This window comes from Helicoverpa armigera, chromosome 21, assembly GCF_030705265.1.
Source record: "Helicoverpa armigera isolate CAAS_96S chromosome 21, ASM3070526v1, whole genome shotgun sequence".
In the NCBI taxonomy this organism is placed as follows: domain Eukaryota; kingdom Metazoa; phylum Arthropoda; class Insecta; order Lepidoptera; family Noctuidae; genus Helicoverpa; species Helicoverpa armigera.
In genome coordinates this window covers 9785354-9806077 of record NC_087140.1, presented here as the reverse complement: position 1 = coordinate 9806077, position 20724 = coordinate 9785354, and the positions used below count along the sequence as shown (strand labels likewise).

The following is a 20724-nucleotide window of genomic DNA, read 5'->3' as shown; positions in this document are numbered from 1 at the left end:
GCATTAATTCTGAAATAGGAAAAACTTAATTGTCTTTGTTTACTTTACGAAAACTGAACGCTGTGGACTGTGCTGTCTAATGTCAACTGTCTTTTGTCAACAGTCAAGTCAAACATTTTCAAAATAGCGGTTTTAAACTTCGATCAATTTCGAAAGAAATACGTGTAAAATGAAAACTATTTCGACGAATAATGAAGAACACAGCAGGATACTTTCTGGTTTAATTCAGCGAGAGCAACATGAAGGCGTCGCTACGGGTAAGCAATAGAAATAATATGTTGTGTTGTGTATAGCCAGCCCAAATTGTCAAAACCTTTCTGATTGACGTTTAAATTTTTCTTGTTTAGTCTTCTGCAAATCGGTAGTAAAATTTTGTAAATAACCTATGCCATCACAATTTAGTTAATAATTTGAAAAATAAATCTTTTAAAACCAAAAAATGAATAAATTGACGTCATATACAATACAAAAGGTTCACAAAGCCTATTCAGACAAAATTTTGACACCAACGAGCTTCGTCGATTTAAGTCTACAGAAAGCGAAGAAGACCAGAGATTTAAATGCATTTGTGACTTTAACAGAAGATGTAGCCGAAACCCACAGTATTGAAAGTGAAAAAAGGTTTTATGTCACGAAGGATCCTAGAATGTTAGATGGCATTCCGATTGGCATCAAGGATAATTTTTGTACCAATAATATTTTGACTACTTGTGCGTCCGAAATGCTCAAGAACTTCGTGCCGACTTATGACGCGACTGTATACTCAAGGTTGAGGCGCGCTGGTGCATGTTTGGTTGGCAAATGTAATCTCGACGAGTTTGCAATGGGCTCTGGAACTGTGGACTCGACATTTGGTCCGACTCGAAACCCCTGGTTATACGACGAACATAATTGGAGGATCGCAGGAGGCAGTTCAGGAGGTAGTGCAGTTGCAGTAGCCTCAGGGTCCTGCGTTGCAGCCATTGGTTCAGACACCGGTGGATCCACAAGAAACCCTGCAGCGCTATGTGGTGTTGTTGGCTTAAAACCAACTTATGGTCTAGTGTCCAGACATGGGCTGATTCCACTGGTCAACTCAATGGATGTACCCGGTATCCTAGCTAGAACTGTTGAAGACGCAACAAAGGTGCTGAATGTCATTGCTGGACCAGACGAAAATGATTCAACAACAATAAAAAAACCCTTTAGCCCAATCACATTACGAGATCATGATCTTTTAAATGTCAAGATTGGTATACCAAGGGAATATCATTGCGAGGGTATGAGCAATGAGGTCATAGAAGCATGGAGCTATGTAACAGATTTACTGGAAAAAGAGCATGCCACAATAAGGTCTGTGTCAATGCCACATACATCAGTTTCTATAGCAGTCTACTCAATATTAAATCAATGTGAAGTTGCCAGCAACATGGCTAGGTATGATGGCATAGAATACGGCCTCAGAGCAAACGCAAATAACTCCACCGAGGAGTTATATGCTACAACCAGGCATGCAGGCTTCAACAAAGTAGTCCGATCAAGAATCCTGGCTGGCAACTACTTCTTACTGACCAGAAACTATGTAAAATACTTCATCAAAACTCTCAAACTAAGGAGGTTGATACAGAATGATTTCAAAAATGTTTTCAATAGAGAGAATGGAGTTCATTTGCTTTTGACACCAACCACTCTGTCCGATGCTCCGTTATATGAAGACTTTATTGCTAGATATAATAGGGAACAGTGTGCCTTGCAAGATTATTGCACTCAACCTGCAAATATGGCTGGGATTCCAGCTATTTCCATCCCGGTAAAGTTGTCATCAAATAAGTTACCCATATCCCTGCAACTGATGGGTCCTGCTTTGTCTGAAGAATTAATGCTGAATGTGGCTAAGAAAATTCAAAGGCTTGTAAACTTTCCTATTTTACAAAATGAACAGAATAGCTAAATAATTAATTTTGAAAATAAATTGTCTTTTAGGAAGTAGATTTTTTTGTTTTATTTCTACATAAACTGTCCTTTCTCAGACTTTATTTCTAGCATTACTATTATCTGCGAGGCGAGAATATGCCAATGGCAGAAAGACAGAGCTATACTTTCGCATTTATATTACAGTAAGGATGTAAATGTTGGTATTCAAGTTAGGTGGATCTTCTTCTTGATTATATAATAGTTAAATTATAAATGCATATTTGATTAACATCTCAACAGATGACTAAAATATACAGATCCTTGCTATAGATTCATATGAACAGTATTATTTAGAAAGTGGTCTTCCTACACATCAATATAGGTGCAACTATTAGAGAAGTAATATATAATGTAGTAACAATATATTTTTTCACATATTTTCCAGCGGCACTTACATCGGAGATCCTCTCGAAGCTCAACATATCCATCGATGCTTTGCCGCCAAAATGCCAGCAGGTCCTCAAACAAGCAGCCGAAGCACAGCAAGCAATGGACATCAGCCAACTAGATCCCATCGCCATATCTCTACACCAAACTAAAGAAATGTCCCAAAAACTAGAGGATGAATACGAGATTTTAAAACTTAAACAGAAAAACGTCGAGCTACAAGCAAAAATCGACCGTAACAACAAATTTTTGGAGGAACTGAGGAAAGAATTGCAAAATTCAAGAGATTCGTTGGCGAGTCAGAATCCGAATCCTGATAATATTCAAGAGCAAATTAGACAGTTGAAGCAGAAGGTGGCTTCTTATGAAGACAGCTGTGTGAAGGCTAATGTAAGTAAAATCTAGGGTCTATTACGGCAAATGATGTAGGTCCATTGCTAGATGTCTGAATCTCACATCTTGTAGCATGGACACAAAAACGGTTTCAAAAAACATGAAAACTGCGCCTTTAAATTTATTCCCTCTCAGCCAGTCCTGGAGCTCAATTCTGCTAATTTAATAATTCAGTTGGATATCAATTGAATCTCAATGGCAGTGTTAATCTTAGCGTGAGTTCTGCTGGGTATAAGACCAATCGGTTTCCAATGACAAAACGTTAGAAACACAATAAGCAAATGGCTAGTCAAATTTTATAGTCATACATCTATTTTTATTTTTCCAGTCAAAATTCTCAAAGCTGTCGGTACCGGACGCCATCTTGCCGACGTCCCTCTCGGCGCTTGTGACGTCACTAGTCGCGTTGCGGGAAGAAGCTGCGTCATTGAAACTTCGAGCCGATGATGTAGAATTGGCCAGAGAAGCTAGGGACACTTTTATTCGATTACGAAGATAGATTCTTTTGCATGAAGAAGGTAACTAAGAATAATATAATCATGTAGAAGATAAAAAAATACTCTTAGGGGAAGTTCATATATGACGTGAGTATATATTGATTGAGAAGGAGTCAAATGTAATCTCAAAGGGAAATAAAATATACTTAGTACTGTTTTTAATGTAAGTATCAAATGTACGATGAAGTTACTTTCTAGATTCTTTGTAATTGTAAAGTTCAATTTATAGTTAAGTTAAATAAAAATATTGCATCTCAAATGTTTTATTAAATTAAATTTTAATCGAATTGTAATATCGTTTGACGATCTTCGTGTAATCATATGACTCTCTCTACTCTCGGCTTGGGGCTGCATAAATAACACAAGCAGATAATTTTCATAATATTTATTGTATTCGTTCGTTCCTCTCGAAGAAGTACAACCTCAGTCTAGCAATAATTCGACTTACAATCAACGCCCCACAACACATCCCGCCTCAAGAGCCTCGAGGCTTCACAAACTTACGATTAAACATAACGAGATATTTTATCGATAAAATGCTGGCATACAAAACTGAAATATTAACCCACACCTCCATATTATGAAGATCACTATCTACGCAGGACAACAGTCATCGAATTCAGTGTCAATTCTCGATTTTTAGCTTTGCAATTTATCGATAAAATCCCTCAACCTGACTATTTACAAGGTATAAGAACTTACGCTAAATGTAAAAGCTGTCGACAAGCAGATTAAGTAGGACAATTAAACTTGTATATTTTATCATGATTTGAATATGCTTGGTAAGCAGATCGAAACTTGTATCACTATCAAGAATTTTATTTTAACATCTAAAATTACAATTACAGTCGCAAAGCTATCTAAAAGTAAGAATAATATCGATATGTTTATTATGGCGAATGCAGATAAAATAGTTCTACTTTAAAATTGTGGCAAGTTTTTTAACCTAAGGTTTTTTTTCTGTTACCGAAATTGCATCTATGAGACTTATGCAAACAGTTTTAAGGTCTAAAATTGAATGAATCATTATTATTGCTTATGAGTAAAATCTGAACTATGATATTAAAATGTTTAGAATTACAATGAAAAATGGATCTTAAATATTCGGAATAAGGTTAATTTTTAAAATGAAATCTATGACGATATTTCTCACACATGCCTTAAGAAATATTTATTTGCATCCAAATCCACGTGTAAAATATCAAAGATCAATAAATAATTTATTTTCATATATTTAATTAGTCCTTTCAAATAAAATATCGCCTAGTTCTTGTATAATTTCAAAAACTAGCATCACTTGTCTTATTCATTTTATTTTACGAAGATTTGGATACACAAGTACCATTGGCTTTAAGTTAACAAAAATAAATGCAATGTACAATGCAACAAATTCAATATTAGATCAAATCTAATTTATTAAAAAGACAGGCAACCTTAAAATGGATAGATACGTCTAAAAATACTAATTATTGTTGAAACTTAAAGCTGCACTAACATAATATAAAAAAAGAAAACTTGTGGTTTTTATTACCTTTTAGGTATGTAATCTTACAGATATTGAAAAAGATCACCGTTTAAAGAAAGCTAGCACTTTAAGAGAGCCTCAAATCTATCAATATATTGAAACATTCAGATGTCGAAAAGTATTATTATTAGATAAACATTATATTGCGAGTTACAGTTATGTAACCTTGTGTGAAATGAATCAACCAACTACGAACCAGATTGGTTAAAAATGGGAGTTCTACTAATACCATAAAATTGACTGAATCCTCAATGTGTAGCTTTTAGCTTATTTTGAAAAACCCCTTAAGAACATTATCAGAACAACATACGGGAGACGTACATTGTCAAAAATGCGAAGACATCACCAAATACTGACTTAGATCCATCCAGTCTTACCAACTACAAAGTTTAATCCAAGAAATGATTTTTTAAGTATTTCATCATGCTGAACGTGTGAAAGCTCTCCTCACCTATGACTTTGAAGAGTGCTTTGTCGCAGATGGCAAACTGTCTGTTCTTGGGGTCGAAGAGTTGTTTCTCCTTGATGATCGCCCATACGCGTTTGACGACCTCGTGTCTGGGTAGTTCGCTCTCGCCCATAAGTTCTGCGAGGGCTGGGGATAGCTTGCAAGCTTTTGTGTAGCCGCTGCCCTTACGACGTTTCGTTACTCCACCGCCGCCCTGGAAATGATTGCACAATTTATTAGCTATATAGATTTTATACCAAGAGTATTGTGGCCCAGATAGGTACCAGATATTTGTAGGTGTTCGTGTTGTCTAAGGTGGAGGAGGCCAAACAGAAAGGACGTTTTGGGGGTGCTGTCCTTTCTATGGATTGGTTATCTTAAAGACTTCTTCCATCTATATATGGCAAGCCTCGTTTAGCAAGTTGTGTGTCAAATGTTTCTTTCTATAAACTCACCTTCTTAGCCTTTTCTTTCTTAGATTTAGGAGCTGCTTTCTTTTTCTTTTCTTCAACCTTCTTCTTCTTGCCACCAGACTGTAACAAAATCGATGTTTTGTTACAAAACTGCATTTATTATACATATTATTATTACGTAGAGTCAAAGTTCTCTTAGGTGCCCTGAAGCTAGATGATTCCTAAAGGCAAGAATTACAGCTGCTCTTTATTACATAAGATAGCAAAATAAACAGATGGGTTTTAGTCAAAGAGTTACACACACCCACTCCACCCGTAATGGAAGGACTTATTTTTGAAGTGTTTGGTATTCCTCCAAAAAATACAGGGATTTGTAAATACATCTTCTGTTTGGGAAGTCGGTTAAGAGCTGAAAATCGAACTCAGTTCCAAGACATAGGAGTATTGATGCCTGCAGTTAGGTCTGAGGACTGACATGAAAATTATTAAGAATGCATTTAACCTTACAAAGTGTGAATTTAACTAATTAGTATAAAAAAGGATCATAAAATAAAACGTAAAATTGGAATCAATAGTTTTTATTTAATGTTTATAGTAAATGCCGACTAGGCATACGGTCACAGCCGTTTGAAGTTTTTTACACACAAAACCTTTGATTTTTATTATTATATATCTTAACCAAAATAAATGTGAGATTCTTTTACACACTTACAATCTAGATAGCTGAATTAAGGGTATAATGTAAACACTAGGTAGGTCTAGTGGTCATTTTGCTTACAAAAATATGGACAGTACTTTGTAAAGTTAACATAGTTTTAATACTGTTTCAAGCAATATTACTAGAGTGATGGCTGTATTTTAAGTACTTGGACAGTTTATCTGTCGGTATATTAGTATGTTCAGAAATTGACCATTAGAAGCTTAACAAATTTCTAAGACTATAATATTAGTGAGATACATAAGTCTTTTAGCTTATAAACTATAAATTTATCACACAGATCCTTGTTTCAAGAGTATAAGAGGGAATTTTATTCACACACTTTTTTATCCTATCCTTACTAGTGGTGTAAAGAATGTTAATTTCATGTTCTTTTTTTAATCAAAGGGCCATTTTGGCCTGCCAACACTGTTCAACAGTGTTGCAAATAGACGTCATATTGCAGATTTTTATAGACTTTACTGTGAAGTTGGAAAAAAATTGTTTTTAATTTCCGTTATGCAACATTCGCAGGAAATTTTGCGAATGCGAATGTTCAAAAACCCGAAGCGATTATTCGTTACATCACTAATCCTTAACAAAATAATCAAATATCTGTTTTACTTACAAACTAATTGCACACGATCAATTATATAAATCCTTTTCAAAGGAGCGAAGAGATCAAAAAAATCAAACTTAACCTACTTGAAAGAGCAACAAAAGAATAATACTAACAAAACTTTTTCAAAAAGTCAGCTTAGCCCGTTTGTATTAAAATCCGTGATTTTTAGCTCAGCTGAAGTTTTACTAACGAGCTACACAACCCTAATAAATATCATTAAGGCAAATAAGCTACCGAATATTAAGTCATTCATAATTTATACATAGATTTCAGGAACGATTTTTTTTGTCATTTCTTCTGCTTCAAGCAAAACATTAATTGAATGAATTCGAAGACTATTTTTAAGTGAATAATAAGGCTCTAGCTAGACAGACGGACTGCATTTCGACTGCAATCCAACTGCAATTTGCAGTTCAAGGGCAGTTTGAATGCAGTTGACACGACTGCAATAGACCTGCAAATCAAACGTGCAGTCCGATTGCAGTTGGGATGCAGTTCAAATCGTTATCGTTTATTTATAATTTACAACATCATGTGTAAAGCAGATAAAGTTAGGAGTATCGAATATTTTGATCAGTTGACAGCTGTTAGTTTTCAAGGGAGAATTTCAGTTTTTGTAATGACTGACTTTTATATGCTGTTCTAATTTTCGCAAACTTTGTTCTATTTACCTTGTTTAAAAATTTCATTTTTTTTTTATTTTTACGTATTTTTCGTTTTTCTTTGTGTCAATCGACATATATTAACGCATTTAATTTAATGTGATTATGAACGAAACACCCGATATTATTATGTTAAAGGAGATCATTCAAGTCTCGAACATTTTGTACCCAAAAATGAAAGTAAAAAAAGAGCCAGAGTAAAAAATAGTAGATTCTCATAGAGAATAATGTCCTGAACACTTTTTACTATTACAAGAATCGTCTACAATTAACCCCGAGGACTTTGAAAATACAAAAAAAGTTTGAACATTATATAACGGCCCCGAACTGGAGGAGTCAGGCGCTGCCTTTAAGCAACTCCTGCCCAACCTGAGGGGCCCAAACGCTTTAATTTTTTTCTTTGATGGGAACTCATCAAATGACCCTTCCCGCTGTAGGTCTCTTACCCTTACTCTTAGAGGTAGACTCTTACTGACTGTCTGACACTCCATCACGCTGCTGACCTACAGCGGGAGGGGTCATTTGATGAGTGTCCATCAAAGAAAAAAAAGAAAGCGTTTGGGTCCCTCAGGTTGGGCAGGAGGTGCTTGAAGGCAGCGCTGGTCTCCTGAAGTTTGGGGCCGTAATGTGATGTTCAAACATTGCGGGATTTTTTTGTATTTTCAAAGTCAAATAGCAGCCTGGGGATTAATTGTAGACGATTCTTGTAATAGTAAAAAATCTTCAGAGCATTATTCTCTACAAGAATCTACTACTTTTTTACTCCGGCACTTTCAGTTTTAGGTACGAAATGAATGATGTCCTTAGTTTTGATTCTTAATTACATAAAGCTACACGTCTGGTAAACTTTTTCCCAAGATTTTTCACAGATAAATATTATCGTACAGCAACTCGTCTATTTGTATCATTACATCGTGTCTCTGTTCGTTAGGAAGCCGCCTAAGTTTCATAGCAGTCAGTTTCCCAAATAAATCTGCTTCATCTTCACAGTGCGGATTGACTCGTTTTAAAACAATTGCTTTTCTCGGGTGATTGGGCTGCTGGTTTCTTGTAGAAGTGATGGTTGGTTCTTGTTCTAATGTCTGAGAGTTTTCTTCTGAAGATTCTTCGGAGAATAAGTGTCCAGGATCTCCAACACTCACACAGTCAACGCTTCTCCAACACTGGAAGAGGAAATTGGTAATATTAACAAATTGGTTTTGACGAGGAACTAAGCCAAGGAGTGGTAGCAAAGAAAAAGCAGGTAAGGTAAAAAGTTATTTTCCTTTGAAACTAAAGAATCTACGTGAAATAATGGAGCATGAAAAGTTATCGCTATACAGTTTCGTTATAATGTTGTTTATTTATTTATTATTTGGAGGACCAACAGCAGTAACATTTAACAGTTATAAAACAATTTATGTAACATGCAGCCAATTATAATGTTGTAATGATGAAGAGATATCTTATATAAAAAAAAGCTGAGAATGGAAGTATGGTAGGAAGCGATCAGCAAACTATTAGCCAAGCATTGTGAAATAGGCGATGGTTTCCCATAGAAAGTGCACTTAGTATCTTTATCAAAGTAATCTAATAGAATAAAAAAAAGGTAAGAATTAACTTATAATTTAATGAATAACATAGGAATGATAATGGAAGAAAAGGTATTTCATACAGTGGTAGGAAAAAGCTAGGACTTAGGACTACAGATGATAACTGGTGCGCTGTAAATGTATGCTGTTAAATAAAGTAGCAAAACTTAAGATTAATAGATTTTTACATTTACATACCTCCAGAGGTTGTTAATATAAAACCCATTTTAATTTCACTGCACCAAAGTTATAACTGAAAATGGTATTGTAAACGGACAGAGCCTGTCAATTATTACACATTTGCAAACATTTGCAAAAAAGCATTTTTTTTCTGTTTTTTTTTGCCAGGTAATGATGCTTTAATTCACGAAACCGGGTGACTGCTACTGTGCACTCCCGAGCTTATGCACACAAAAACAATGTGAATTTCATTCGTGGAATAAAACATCGAATAGGCTGATCGTACCAACACACCCTCAATCTTTCTCTGTGCCCAACAGTGGGATATTATAAAGGCCAATTGTGATTCTGGGTATATTTAATCTATAATTTTAGGAAAATAACCACAGGAGCCAATACCATAGTCACTATGCAAGGCAAGTTTGTTGAAAGCTGGTAGATGTACATGTGTGGTATATGTGTGTCTAATGGATGTCCCTAAGTTGATTTTGCCACCGACTTCTAGGCAGATGCAAATTAGTTTTATTCGGCTTTATAGTGTTTTTGGAAGTCGGTTTATAAAAACTTTTTATTTTCAGCTTTTCAGTGATGCGAATAGCTGTCACTATCCGGATAACTGGAAAATTCTCCTCAATACGAATAATATAAGCCCAAACACGAGGCAGTTTACATAATTCGATTGTCGAGTTCCCACCTTCTCTCTCCATCATCAGGTCAGCTCCAAACCTTCACTGTTGCAAAGGTCTCGTCAATACAAAAAATATAAGCCCAAACACGAGGTAGTTTACACATTCAGTTGTCGAGTTCCCTCGACCTTCTTGGGTCTCCATCATCAAGTCAGCTCCAAACCATCACTGTTGAATAGTGCTATCAGGCATACATATGAGTGTCAAGGTTTAACCCTATGTATTACTAAAACTTTCGAAAGTTGCCTTCGATTTCTCAGGGTTTCCATCATCACATCCTGACCTGATAACTATGGGACTAACTAGCAGCTATTCCGCGTCGAACAAAAAAAGAATCACGTACAATCGGTCTATAAACCTCGGCGTAATTGATACACATACATAGAAAAAAAAAAAAACATACGGGCCGAATTGAGAACCTCCTCCTTTTTGGGAAGTTGGTTAAAAAAATAAACATTTTTTTTTATATGAACTGACTATGCACAGATTGATATGCACTTACTACAAAGCTGTAATTTTAATATTACAAATAGATACTTCAATTTAATCTATTACCTATCACAAGTTTTTTTTTAATTTTCTTTAGTTTGAATGATTAAATCATTGAATTATAATCTCTTACTTAACATAATCTTAGTACTAAGAATAATTTCAGACCTTCGGAAAATGTTATGTAGAAAACTGCCAATTTCAAAAATCCCCATTTTAGTAAGTTGGTAATATTTATAATAACAAAGTTCCTCCTAGTTTTTTGTGTACCATTACAGGACACCTAAATGAAGTTTTAAATTCACAAGTGATATGCAAACGCATATAATTGCAGTAAAAAATAGTAATATGTCTATTATCTACTCACCCCCCAATCACTATCATTGCTATCATCATTTTCTTCATCATCGTCATCATCATTGCGTTGTTTCTTTGTCTTCTTCACCGCTTTAGGTGGTGGTGCTGGTGCTTCTTCTTCATCATCCATTGAACCCTCGTCTTCCGACTCCATGTCATTGACATAGTCCATCACCATCTGGTCGATCATTGTCTTCTTCTTCGATAAGTCTACTCCTAACTTCTGCTCCAGCTGTTGTATGACCTTTTTGGTCGAGATCTTGTCAAGACTAGCATGGTCGAGGATTTCTGTTGACAAGTTAATTAATAAAATCTTTAATTTATTCATAACTAAACGCAATTATTGTCCGCTCACCTGGCCATTTGTTTTGTTTGATTTGACGGGGGGTAGGTAAATAATAAAGTTACATTAATATCACAAAATTATGATTATATCCTTTCAGAATGGGTACTACCTACTTACAATAAAAAAATATTAACTTTTAATAAAATATTACCTACTTTTTACAAAATTTCGAGTTGTACAGGTCAACACAAAATTACAGGCTCATGAAAACACGAGTACCTACTTATGTAAAAATAAACCAACAAAATGTCTTAATACGCTGAATTGAGTCGAGTTAATCAGCTACTACAGAAACGAATTCCTGTGTTCATACATTTTGTCCTTCATTTCATCAACTTTGTGTTATTATAACAATAACAAATCAATGTTTTGACCAAAACAAGCGAAAAATTTTAACTCACTTCCATTTCACTGTCGGAAGCCATTTTAAATCCCAGAGCAGATCATTAAATTTCAGCGATTTCGTTATAATTGTTAGCAGAAACCTCCCAAATTGTTAAACTAACCTTCAATTTGTTTTTGAAGTTCCTCCTTACTAATTTCAGGCTCCGAATCAGCCATTTTTCTTCACTTCACCGGGTACTTTTCTTTCTTGAGAAACTGAGAAGAGCTAGCGTGCGCGAGCCACACAATAATATACCTACGCGCTATGTGCAACACGGCGTCATTGCGAAATTATCCGAATACCACTTCGGGGCGCTTCGGTCGCCTTATAAAATGAAGTTTCAGGATCTTAATCGAAAAAGAATAAACCTTACTCCAAAGCAACAAAGTTTATATTTGGAGAACAAAAAAAATACACAACGATCAATCTGGTGGCAGCAGTGTTTGTTATTGAATGCGTTCAGACTGTCATGATAGCAGATGAACTGCAAATTATGCAAATTGGCCATATTTTTCTTAAAACTATGTTAGCTTAGCCTTGTACTTAGTAGAATCTTCACCGCAACTACAATTTGCATGGATTAATATTATAAAAGTGTTATGTATGTATTAATAAAAATTGAGATGAACGCATTCCTTACCATCGAAACGTCAAAACCATGTGAGTTTTGTTTTGATGTCTGTCAATAATTGTCATCATTCTGTCTGTACAAGAAATGCGCTTTTATGCAGTAAGTATTTGTTTTGGTTTTAGTTATACTTCAATCACATAGAGTATATAGGTACTCTGAACTACTCTGTGCTTCAAAATGGCTTCAATCAGCATCAGTAATCAGTTAAAAAGTATGGCTCCAAACACAAAATCCCGAGCTCCGCAGACAATTATCTAGGTAAAGATGAAACCGTTGCAAGTTTTTAGAACAAGAATGTCGAGGCATAACATTCATGTCAATTCTATGAAATAACAGGAATTATCGTCCCTGTATTCACCCAACTCTCAGCTGGACATCGCATGGTGATTAGACCAGTGCCTTCAATCAAGGGCTATGTGTCAGTATTGTTGCCTCCTTTTACATAGCCAGTGATGGTGCCTTTCTTAGGAAGTTTGTTTTTAAATTCTTTGTATTTCACAAACTCAACTGGTTCCTGCAGTTACCCAATATAAAAAGTAGTAACCAGCACCAGTATGGTTTCTTCTGTGCTGTAGGTATGTGTAATATGTACCCAATTGGTTCAGTAATTTTACTGCTATTTAAAATATTTTCTCATAATATGTTTCTATAGGAAAGGCAGGCCTAGGCAGATACAACTGTCTTTTTTTTCTTTTGCCTTACTGGCTGCACTTTTTACCAACATGTAATAGGCTCTAGGTCTCCTCTCATGTCAGATTTTGTTTAGTTAAAAAAAAAACAACGATACAATAGTTATAATTTAATTTTAATAAAACGGAACCCTAACACAAAATATTATCAATAATCGTGATCATCATGCTTGGGGAAGTAGAAGGTCCTGCTGTCAGCACTCATGATGGAGTAGTCATCCTCTGTGTCGATCTTGCCCACGCATGGCCACGTGCAGGCTGTCACGGATTCCGCTGATGACATAAATTATGGGTATATTAATAATCCTGGACACCTATTACACATGTTCTTACCAAGGGGTATTCGGTTTCGTAACTGGGTTGAGGAGATCAAATAGGCAGACATTCCTTTAAAAACATTGGTACTCAGCTACATCCGGTTAGGCTGGAAGGTAACCCCAACATTTTGTTGCTGGTAAATGATGAGGAATGCTAGACGTACTATGATTTCTTGTGCACCTACTAGTAAAACCTTGGAGGAGTCTTTTGGACTCGCTTGCCTGGATCGGTTGATGATTGGAATATCTTACCTCTCCAACAGTTTTGGCCTCATGTGTGTATAAAACTGTTGTGTAGCTAGATTTAGGGAAGGTCAGCTAATATAGTTTAGGCTATTGCCTAAGGTTCGCTTGTTAAGTGTTAAACCAGTCACAGTCCTACATAGAACAGGACAGACCCTATGCAGAACAGATGTTCCTTATCAAACACTTCAATCAAAAAAAATAAAAAATAGATATATTTTCTATTTCTTGTTAAAATATAGATGTAAATAGTGCTATAGTGACAAAAAAAAACACTTTCTGCCTTTCCCATAGGGTAGTTGACTATTTTAGAAATTATTTGCTAATATTTAACCAAGTGCTTGAATTGTCGTGGAGAGCGAACCCTGGCAAAAACCTTAACTACGTCGAAATTTTATTTGGAAATTAAAATTAACTAGATTTTATGTGAAAAGTAGGGGAGACAAAAAAAACAAAGAGATTTTCTTCAGGGTTTATTCTTCAAAGTCTTACCTCTAAACTAAATAACATTTTATAAATAAGTATAGTATATTAAGGAGCTGATCAACAAGGTTTTTTGCCCTTACAAAACATGTATTAAAGCAAGAAAAAATCTAACAAGTCATACCTAGTTATGCAAAATTGTGAAGCTCAAATGATTTCATTTACAATAGTGGAAATTACTTTTTAAAGTAAATATTAATGTCAATATAAAATAGTCACGGAAACCAGCTATATTATAAAGTAGCTACGTATTTTTTTTTCTTGTTTAACGTGTGGAAATCCTCATGGATGTCCTGCGACTTGGGGATGCCGCAGGAGTCTGTCAGACTCCTACTGACTAAAACCACACGGTGTTACAAAGTTGAACTATCCGTCACATGGGCCATGGGTTTGTTACAAATGTGAACTGTTCGTGTATGAACTACTTGCCCCCTGAATATCGCCCTCACCTAGTTAGTATCAAGGATATCTCAACGATTTTACATTAATTCAGAAAATCGTTTGTGGAACACTTTCGGGATAGAGCGTTTCTGTAGGCCCAAGGACGAGCGATACAGTCATTTTAAAGGTCCCACTAAGTAGATGCGACCTTTTTTGCCTTTGTATTTCGTCACAATCATCACACTGGAGCCCTCTTGCATTGGCATTGCTGTTAAACGTCACAGCACTTGCCCCCATGGTCCCATGCCATTAAAGAGTGGCATTCGCGGAACACTGCGCGACGCCAACACAGGTCTTTTTATTAGACCCATTTTCGCCGACAACATAAACGACCGTTTTTCTTAAAACAATTGCTTACTTTGAAAATTGAACGTAAAAATTCACAATAAACAGTTGTCTTAAGATAACTGACGTGTAAGTTGTCGCAAACTTGGGCCTTAGGCTCACGGACTCCCCATATCCCTTACCCTCAGACCGATGATAATAATAATGGCTCGTCGCCGTTCCACATGATGAAAACCTCGTGAAAGCTGAGAAAGGGACACAAATAAAGAATCTCGACTTAGCACACGAGGTTGTTGCCATGTGGAATGTCGACACGGCTGTTATTGTGCTGATTGTCGTCACTGCCAATGGCCTAATAGCCAAGAGCCACGACCACCACTTCATGAGGCTCTCGTCAGGCGGCTGGATCAAGGGACTCAGAAGGGATTCAGAAGGCAGTACTCCTTGATATGTCGCGTGTTGTGTGGAGGTTTCTGTCTCCGGGGCCCTAACTATGGGTACCTTGGACCCTGAGCCCGATATCGGTGGCCGCCTATATTTATATTTTAAAGACTTTTTTTGTCGATTGCAGCCATTACTGGCACTTTTTATTCGGAGTTACGAAGTAGGTCGTAGTCTCCATGGCTAGTAGGTACTGGCCATCTGACATACAACAACCATCTAGGATGCCTTTTCCAACTATGTTGGGGGTCGGCTTCCTATTTGGACTACCGCTTGGACCTGGACGTTTAGAGTGACTGCCTATTTGACCCTCTCAACCCATTTAGCATTGTGACTCCGGAATTGTTGGAACGGCATGACATTTGCCCAGCCACCATAATAAATAATTCCTACGAGAAATCATCATGATCTCCATGACTGTTTTATATTCGTAATTTTAATTAAATTAATTATTAAAAATGTAAAAAATATAATAAAAATTTAAAATAAACGTAATATATCATCCGCTATAATATGTATTTTTGGATTTACTTTGATTTAATTTTTTTTTTTATATATTTTGAGTGTAGGTATATAGAGATACCAATAGAGATAAAAAATATTGATTAGTTCTTTGATTGTTTAAAATAGTTTTGATTAAAACTCCCAAATAAATCAAAAAATAATCTCTAAAAAGACTGTTATTCAGAAAATCCTCGGTACGATAATGCACCATACCTATTCAAAAGTTAATTTCAGTCAGGGCAAAAAACCTTTTCGACCTAGCACCATCATAATATTGACAAAAAATCTCGTATGTTTCCTAATTTAAACACTTGCTTTCCATCTTTAGCACCTCTGTAGAGCTGGATTCGTACTCCAGACAAGGCAAGCGTATTGTACGTTCAGCTGTCAGACAAAAAGTTAGACTTTAGCCCGGAATCATGGTATAAAAATATGTCAACTACCCTATATTTGGTAAGCAACCTAGCGAGTAGGAGACCCGTGTAGCCTACAAATATTCTTGAGAATAAGGGTGACTTGATCATAGTATATAGAAACCACTGACTAAACTAAAAATAGCGAGTTCTTTAGGAACTTCACGTAGCTCGGTATTCTCGTAACTTGTAACTCCATCAGGAATTTCTATAAAACTCAGAACTCCGTTTCCCCAAAAACCTATGGTTTTGATGAAATCATAACTCTTATGGACCCCAAGGTTCGTAAAGTCAGAAAATCTCGTTAGATTCTTTTGGAAACCTCTTCAAAACTAAAACTGATGTTTGAAGAAAAAATAAATACGTACGTTTTAACTTCTCCGCCGAATGCTGGGGTCTAAGGTCCATGGAGTGCTGCCCATAGCCGCGTTGTCCCCTCAGACCCCATAGGAAGTAGTTATCAGGTATGGTGTTGATCCCCACGTCCTTGTTCGTCTGCAGACACTTGTCGCGAGGCTCCACGGTCTGACATTGTATGTCAGAACGCAGGTGACTGTAGTTCGTTTGGGTTGAATGTGTTTGGCAGTTTACAATGGTTGCCTGTAAATTAGAATGTTTTTTGTTGTCAATGAACCACGATCCTTCTTGGTCAGGACGCAAGACTTCACGACATGCTATTAGAATAGGTATAATTATTCCTTCAAATTAATTTATTTCAATTTTTTCTGGGTTACGAGAGAACTACAAAGTAAAACCTATTCAATTAGGTGAGAAATTGCCTACTAGAGAATATATGCCTACTAGGAGAAATTACCTACTTATTGACCTAGAAAACAAATGATAACAGACCCATTGGCAGGCCCTCCTCTTCCACTCCCAGAGGTCCCAGGTGTAGTTCTTTGCTTTATAGGATTCCAAAGGATGATCTTCAGTCTGAATATCCTTATCAAATACCTTAGCTGCAAAATTAGAAAAATGTTCATAAGGTACAAGTATTTCAATGCTGAAGTTTGTATGACTGGTTCAAAGCGCTGATCTTGGGAACATACAAGAGATTGCTTTGTTCAAAAAGTATTCAGAAATGTTAACTCACTTTTTGGCACACGAATAACAATGAGATCGTCGACATCTTTGACATGGTACACGTTTTCCACGATGTTCAGTAAATTGATCAGATGAGGGTTGTTACGCGCGTAATTCAGGACCTCGTTGATGTACCTGGAGAAAAAAGACAACGTACAACAAGACTTTCTAAATGGACTCATGCAATTTGGTAAAATTGTTATCTTTTATCTGCTTGCTTCCGTCAAAGACCCAAGATCCCAAAAGAATAGCGACATACCTCTCGGGCTCCTTACTGAATCTGGAAGCCATCTTGACGTTGCAAAATCCGTAGTACCCGCCCTTAGCCCTGATCAGGCCAAGCTTCGCGTTACTCGGGACTAAGGCGCCCACACTCAAACATAGCGCACAAAATCCTAAAAACTGGAAGAGATAGAATAATTAAGACAAGTCTATTCCACTTGGCAAAAACATATTCGAATAAGCCAACTGAAACCGTTCCGTTCCTAAGAACTCGCTATGTAATATAATATAATAATGATTCTGCAAATACATACTTCTGCCTGCTTTATACCGAGGATCTCGGAGCTGCTGGAAGTAGCCACGTAGTTCGATAACGAGCCGAGGGATAAGCGGTCCTGCACGCTCGGCCGGGCATTCACTCGGCTCTGATTTGTAAAGAAATAACAATCATTAGGTTACGTGTCCCAATTTTAATAAAGGCCCCTATATAGAGGCACATGCCATGCGTAAAAAAGTGGGTAGGAAGGTATTCTACTATTCTATAAAACATCTCGAAAATAAACTTTTCCCTTTGTTTTGAAAATCAAAGCGATGTCTTCTGCGTTCATTAGACATTAGACTAGATTTCGCTGAAGTTTACCATTCCAAATAAGCTGTAGGCTCTAGCAAAATCCAGTTAAAAGAGACCAACTAGAGACAAATATCGGCAAATTAAGGTGTTACTCAAAATCCTATGAACCTTACATGATCAGATATAACAGTTCTGCCCTTCAGCATCTTGTTGATGACCTTGGACGGCATCTTGATCTGATCCTGGATGCTGCCCATGATAGCCATGAGCCTGTTCACGGTGGACACTAGGAACATCACGTTCTGCATCGCGCGCCAAACTTCCCATAGTTTGGTGAACAGAGGCTGAAATTATTCAATTCGTGTTGTTGAACAAATGGGGAAGATACGACAGCTGCTACCAAGAAAAAAACCCTTTAAGATTTGGCTTATTAGGGGAGGAAAATCCAAGATCAATCAGAGAGTAAGTGCTAGTGAAAATAAACTAATTCTCGAGACAATTAAATGGACTGAAGCTAATACTTTTGTTTTATAATAGGGTGGCTAGTAGTCGTCAAGCGTGAGTGTCCAAGAAACAAAAAGAAAGTCGTAAACCAAAATACTTACAAAAACATTCTGAACAGGCACAGCAGCCTTATACTTGACGGCCGCATGCAACTCCTGGAGAACTGCCTTCACTCTCTCGACGTACTGAGCGCCGTTATGCGTCATAGACTCCACGTCAGCTAACAGCTTGCGAATGAAGACTTCGTATTGGCGGTTGAATGCTAGCAGGTCGAAGATTTCTTTGTAATCCTCTCTGGGAAATCGCAAAATGCAAGGAGTTAAGCCATCCTACGGTGAGTGGGTCGGGCGCGACCAGTGGTTCGTGGTGTCCTACGCTACAGAGTGGAAATATGGCAAATTGAATCTCGCGATTATATCTTCTACAGTGAGTTCAGGAAGATTTTTTCTCATATTAGCTAAATAATAATGCTAATAATGCAGATGCATAGTCAAACACTAAACAGGATAGCGATAAATTGTCATCTGTTTCAGCCATTTCCAAATTACATTAGAAGGATTGAAGTATAAATAAATGAAAAATCTCACAAAGTAACTTCAGTATTCTTCGTAATGTCTATCACAACATTGCCGGTCTCCTCCTGTATGGTGATAGCCTCTTCAATGGCTGTAGTGAGGTTATTGACTCGCTGCATCACCGTGATTAGGGAGTTCGAGAGAGACGCCATGCAGGCCTTGCCGGCGTCTACCAGGTTATGTGGCACTGTAAAAGAGGAACATGATGATTAGGTGAAAATGTGGTGGATTGACGCGATCGGCGATCTTTAGTGAAGGAAGTGGATATGATGAGAAGAAGTGTATACAAAACCTCATTGGTTGATAGCTACCTCATAACCTTCTAAGTAAAGTCTTGAAACTTACAGTCAGGTATTCCTTCTCCCCCCTTCTTGCAGTCTCCATTAAACAGCCTGACTCCCGAAGTAATTCCCAGCAGCACTTCTAGTTGAGCAGTCTTCTCCTTGCGAGGCAGTGCCACGAACAGCTTCAGGTCTTCCATACCGAACACGCTTTCTAGAGCCGCCATGCCTTCTTTTAAGGTCTGAAATATTTTACCTTACCTCAAAACGCTGTTATGGATATCATGATGTCTGTGTGTGGGGGTAAGGGTATATATACGTATAGAGTAACGATTTTTTTTTGAGAAAGTAACCACCTACCTTACTGGTACCAAGATTTTATATAGAATACTTACTATAGAAATGTGGAGTGATGTATTTAATTAGAGACGTAAGAAATATATTTCTTGAAAGGTGAAAGAAAAATATTTCTTACGTCTCTAATTAAATACATCACTCCACATTTCTATAGATGTATGAGAATTATTGTACTCACAGTGATAAACCCAGGATTCCCTAATCCACTAGCAAGTATAATATAAATAGATATCTTCCTAAACAGCTTATGAAATTCAGGCTCATTGGTCAATTCAGGGTCCATATCCAGAATCTCATTGACGAGGGGGCGCAAACACTTCTCAATGGTGTCCAAATGTTTATCGATCAAATGTTGCAGTTTGTCGTAGTTCGTTTGGAGTATAAACTGCATTTTCAATGTGTTTAGTGCAGTTCCACCATCTGAAAAAGGTTGATGATGGATTTAAATAGTAAGCTAAAGAATTCACAGGTGGTCAAAACAGACGGGCATGTGGGTACCTAGTCTAAACTTGGACCATTCATTTAACCTGTACCTACTATGCTATGAAGGTACCTACTTATGTATTCGTCTCAGGAATTATAGTGTTGATACTTTAGAATAGATGAAGAAGATGGTAGCTTAATGTCTATTAGATGAACTCTCACCGTCTAAAAAGCGGTAGTCACTTACGTGTAAGCATAGAAACACACTCATCCACAAAATACGCCAAGTTATTCCTATTAATGGTTTTAGCGAAGAGCTTGCCGTACTTAGGGTTCAGAAGCAACAAGTCGATCATATAAATAACGAACTCAGGGTCGACGGTCAGCGCGTGGCCCTGGCAGTTCCTCGTTATTTCATTCGCCATGTTCTTAATAACGTTCTCGTTACACGCCATTTTAATAATTATATGAAATAATACTCAGAAAATGAAATAAAATGGTTGATATAAAATATATTGTGTGATACCGTTGCTAAGCGCAGTTTTTCGTTGCGTAGGTAATTTTGAAAAGTTTAATCAATGTTCTTTCTCGTTATCAAGCATATCAAGTGATTTCAAAATAGGTTGAATGCATAAACAAGTAACTACTCG

General features: G+C 36.8%; 4 protein-coding genes across 5 annotated transcripts; 2 read left to right on the top strand and 2 right to left on the bottom strand.

Annotated features, from left to right (window-relative positions):
• Nucleotides 1-84: 84 nt before the first annotated feature.
• Nucleotides 85-4653, top strand: LOC110376032 (uncharacterized). Its single transcript, XM_021334357.3, has 3 exons — nucleotides 85-257; nucleotides 2339-2730; nucleotides 3062-4653. The coding sequence occupies exons 1-3, from the start codon at nucleotides 170-172 to the stop codon at nucleotides 3230-3232; spliced, it is 651 nt and encodes a 216-aa protein (XP_021190032.2). The 5' UTR covers nucleotides 85-169; the 3' UTR covers nucleotides 3233-4653.
• Nucleotides 323-1970, top strand: Gata (Glutamyl-tRNA amidotransferase, subunit A). Its single transcript, XM_021334354.3, has one exon. The coding sequence runs from the start codon at nucleotides 440-442 to the stop codon at nucleotides 1928-1930; it is 1491 nt and encodes a 496-aa protein (XP_021190029.3). The 5' UTR covers nucleotides 323-439; the 3' UTR covers nucleotides 1931-1970.
• On the bottom strand, nucleotides 3601-11999 carry LOC110376031 (uncharacterized). The gene is made up of 4 exons (XM_021334356.3): nucleotides 11733-11999; nucleotides 10891-11168; nucleotides 5659-5736; nucleotides 3601-5417 (listed from the first exon to the last, which is right to left on the bottom strand). Exons 1-4 carry the CDS (start codon nucleotides 11785-11787, stop codon nucleotides 5145-5147), a joined length of 684 nt encoding a protein of 227 aa, XP_021190031.3. The 5' UTR covers nucleotides 11788-11999; the 3' UTR covers nucleotides 3601-5144.
• A 1029-nt stretch (nucleotides 12000-13028) lies between these two features.
• Nucleotides 13029-20664, bottom strand: LOC110376022 (cilia- and flagella-associated protein 206). 2 transcript variants are annotated; one of them, XM_021334340.3, is made up of 12 exons: nucleotides 20322-20664; nucleotides 19830-20071; nucleotides 19359-19536; nucleotides 19026-19200; nucleotides 18540-18732; nucleotides 18108-18278; nucleotides 17678-17788; nucleotides 17401-17543; nucleotides 17152-17276; nucleotides 16908-17017; nucleotides 16427-16658; nucleotides 13029-13204 (listed from the first exon to the last, which is right to left on the bottom strand). In XM_021334340.3, the coding sequence occupies exons 1-12, from the start codon at nucleotides 20527-20529 to the stop codon at nucleotides 13080-13082; spliced, it is 2013 nt and encodes a 670-aa protein (XP_021190015.2). In that variant the 5' UTR covers nucleotides 20530-20664; the 3' UTR covers nucleotides 13029-13079. The 2 variants fall into 2 exon arrangements, with proteins under 2 accessions (XP_021190015.2, XP_049705245.2); XM_049849288.2 differs by lacking the exon at nucleotides 13029-13204 and adding an exon at nucleotides 15812-16029.
• Between the last annotated feature and the right edge of the window lie 60 nt (nucleotides 20665-20724).

Excerpts from the sequence above, each read along its gene's own strand:
- Gata (XM_021334354.3), top strand. The coding sequence starts at position 440 with ATGAATAAATTGACGTCATATACAATACAAAAGGTTCACAAAGCCTAT.
- LOC110376022 (XM_021334340.3), bottom strand. The coding sequence starts at position 20,529 with ATGGCGTGTAACGAGAACGTTATTAAGAACATGGCGAATGAAATAACG. Across the intron at positions 20,072-20,321 it reads GTGTGTTTCTATGCTTACAC|ATGGTGGAACTGCACTAAAC; the intron begins GTAAGTGACTAC and ends AACCTTTTTCAG. Across the intron at positions 13,205-16,426 it reads TTCGGCGGAGAAGTTAAAAC|CGGAATCCGTGACAGCCTGC; the intron begins GTACGTATTTAT and ends TTATGTCATCAG.
- LOC110376032 (XM_021334357.3), top strand. The coding sequence starts at position 170 with ATGAAAACTATTTCGACGAATAATGAAGAACACAGCAGGATACTTTCT. Across the intron at positions 258-2,338 it reads ACATGAAGGCGTCGCTACGG|CGGCACTTACATCGGAGATC; the intron begins GTAAGCAATAGA and ends CATATTTTCCAG. Across the intron at positions 2,731-3,061 it reads ACAGCTGTGTGAAGGCTAAT|TCAAAATTCTCAAAGCTGTC; the intron begins GTAAGTAAAATC and ends TTATTTTTCCAG.
- LOC110376031 (XM_021334356.3), bottom strand. The coding sequence starts at position 11,787 with ATGGCTGATTCGGAGCCTGAAATTAGTAAGGAGGAACTTCAAAAACAA. Across the intron at positions 11,169-11,732 it reads ACTTCAAAAACAAATTGAAG|AAATCCTCGACCATGCTAGT; the intron begins GTTAGTTTAACA and ends ACTTGTCAACAG. Across the intron at positions 5,418-5,658 it reads AGAAAGAAAAGGCTAAGAAG|GGCGGCGGTGGAGTAACGAA; the intron begins GTGAGTTTATAG and ends AATCATTTCCAG.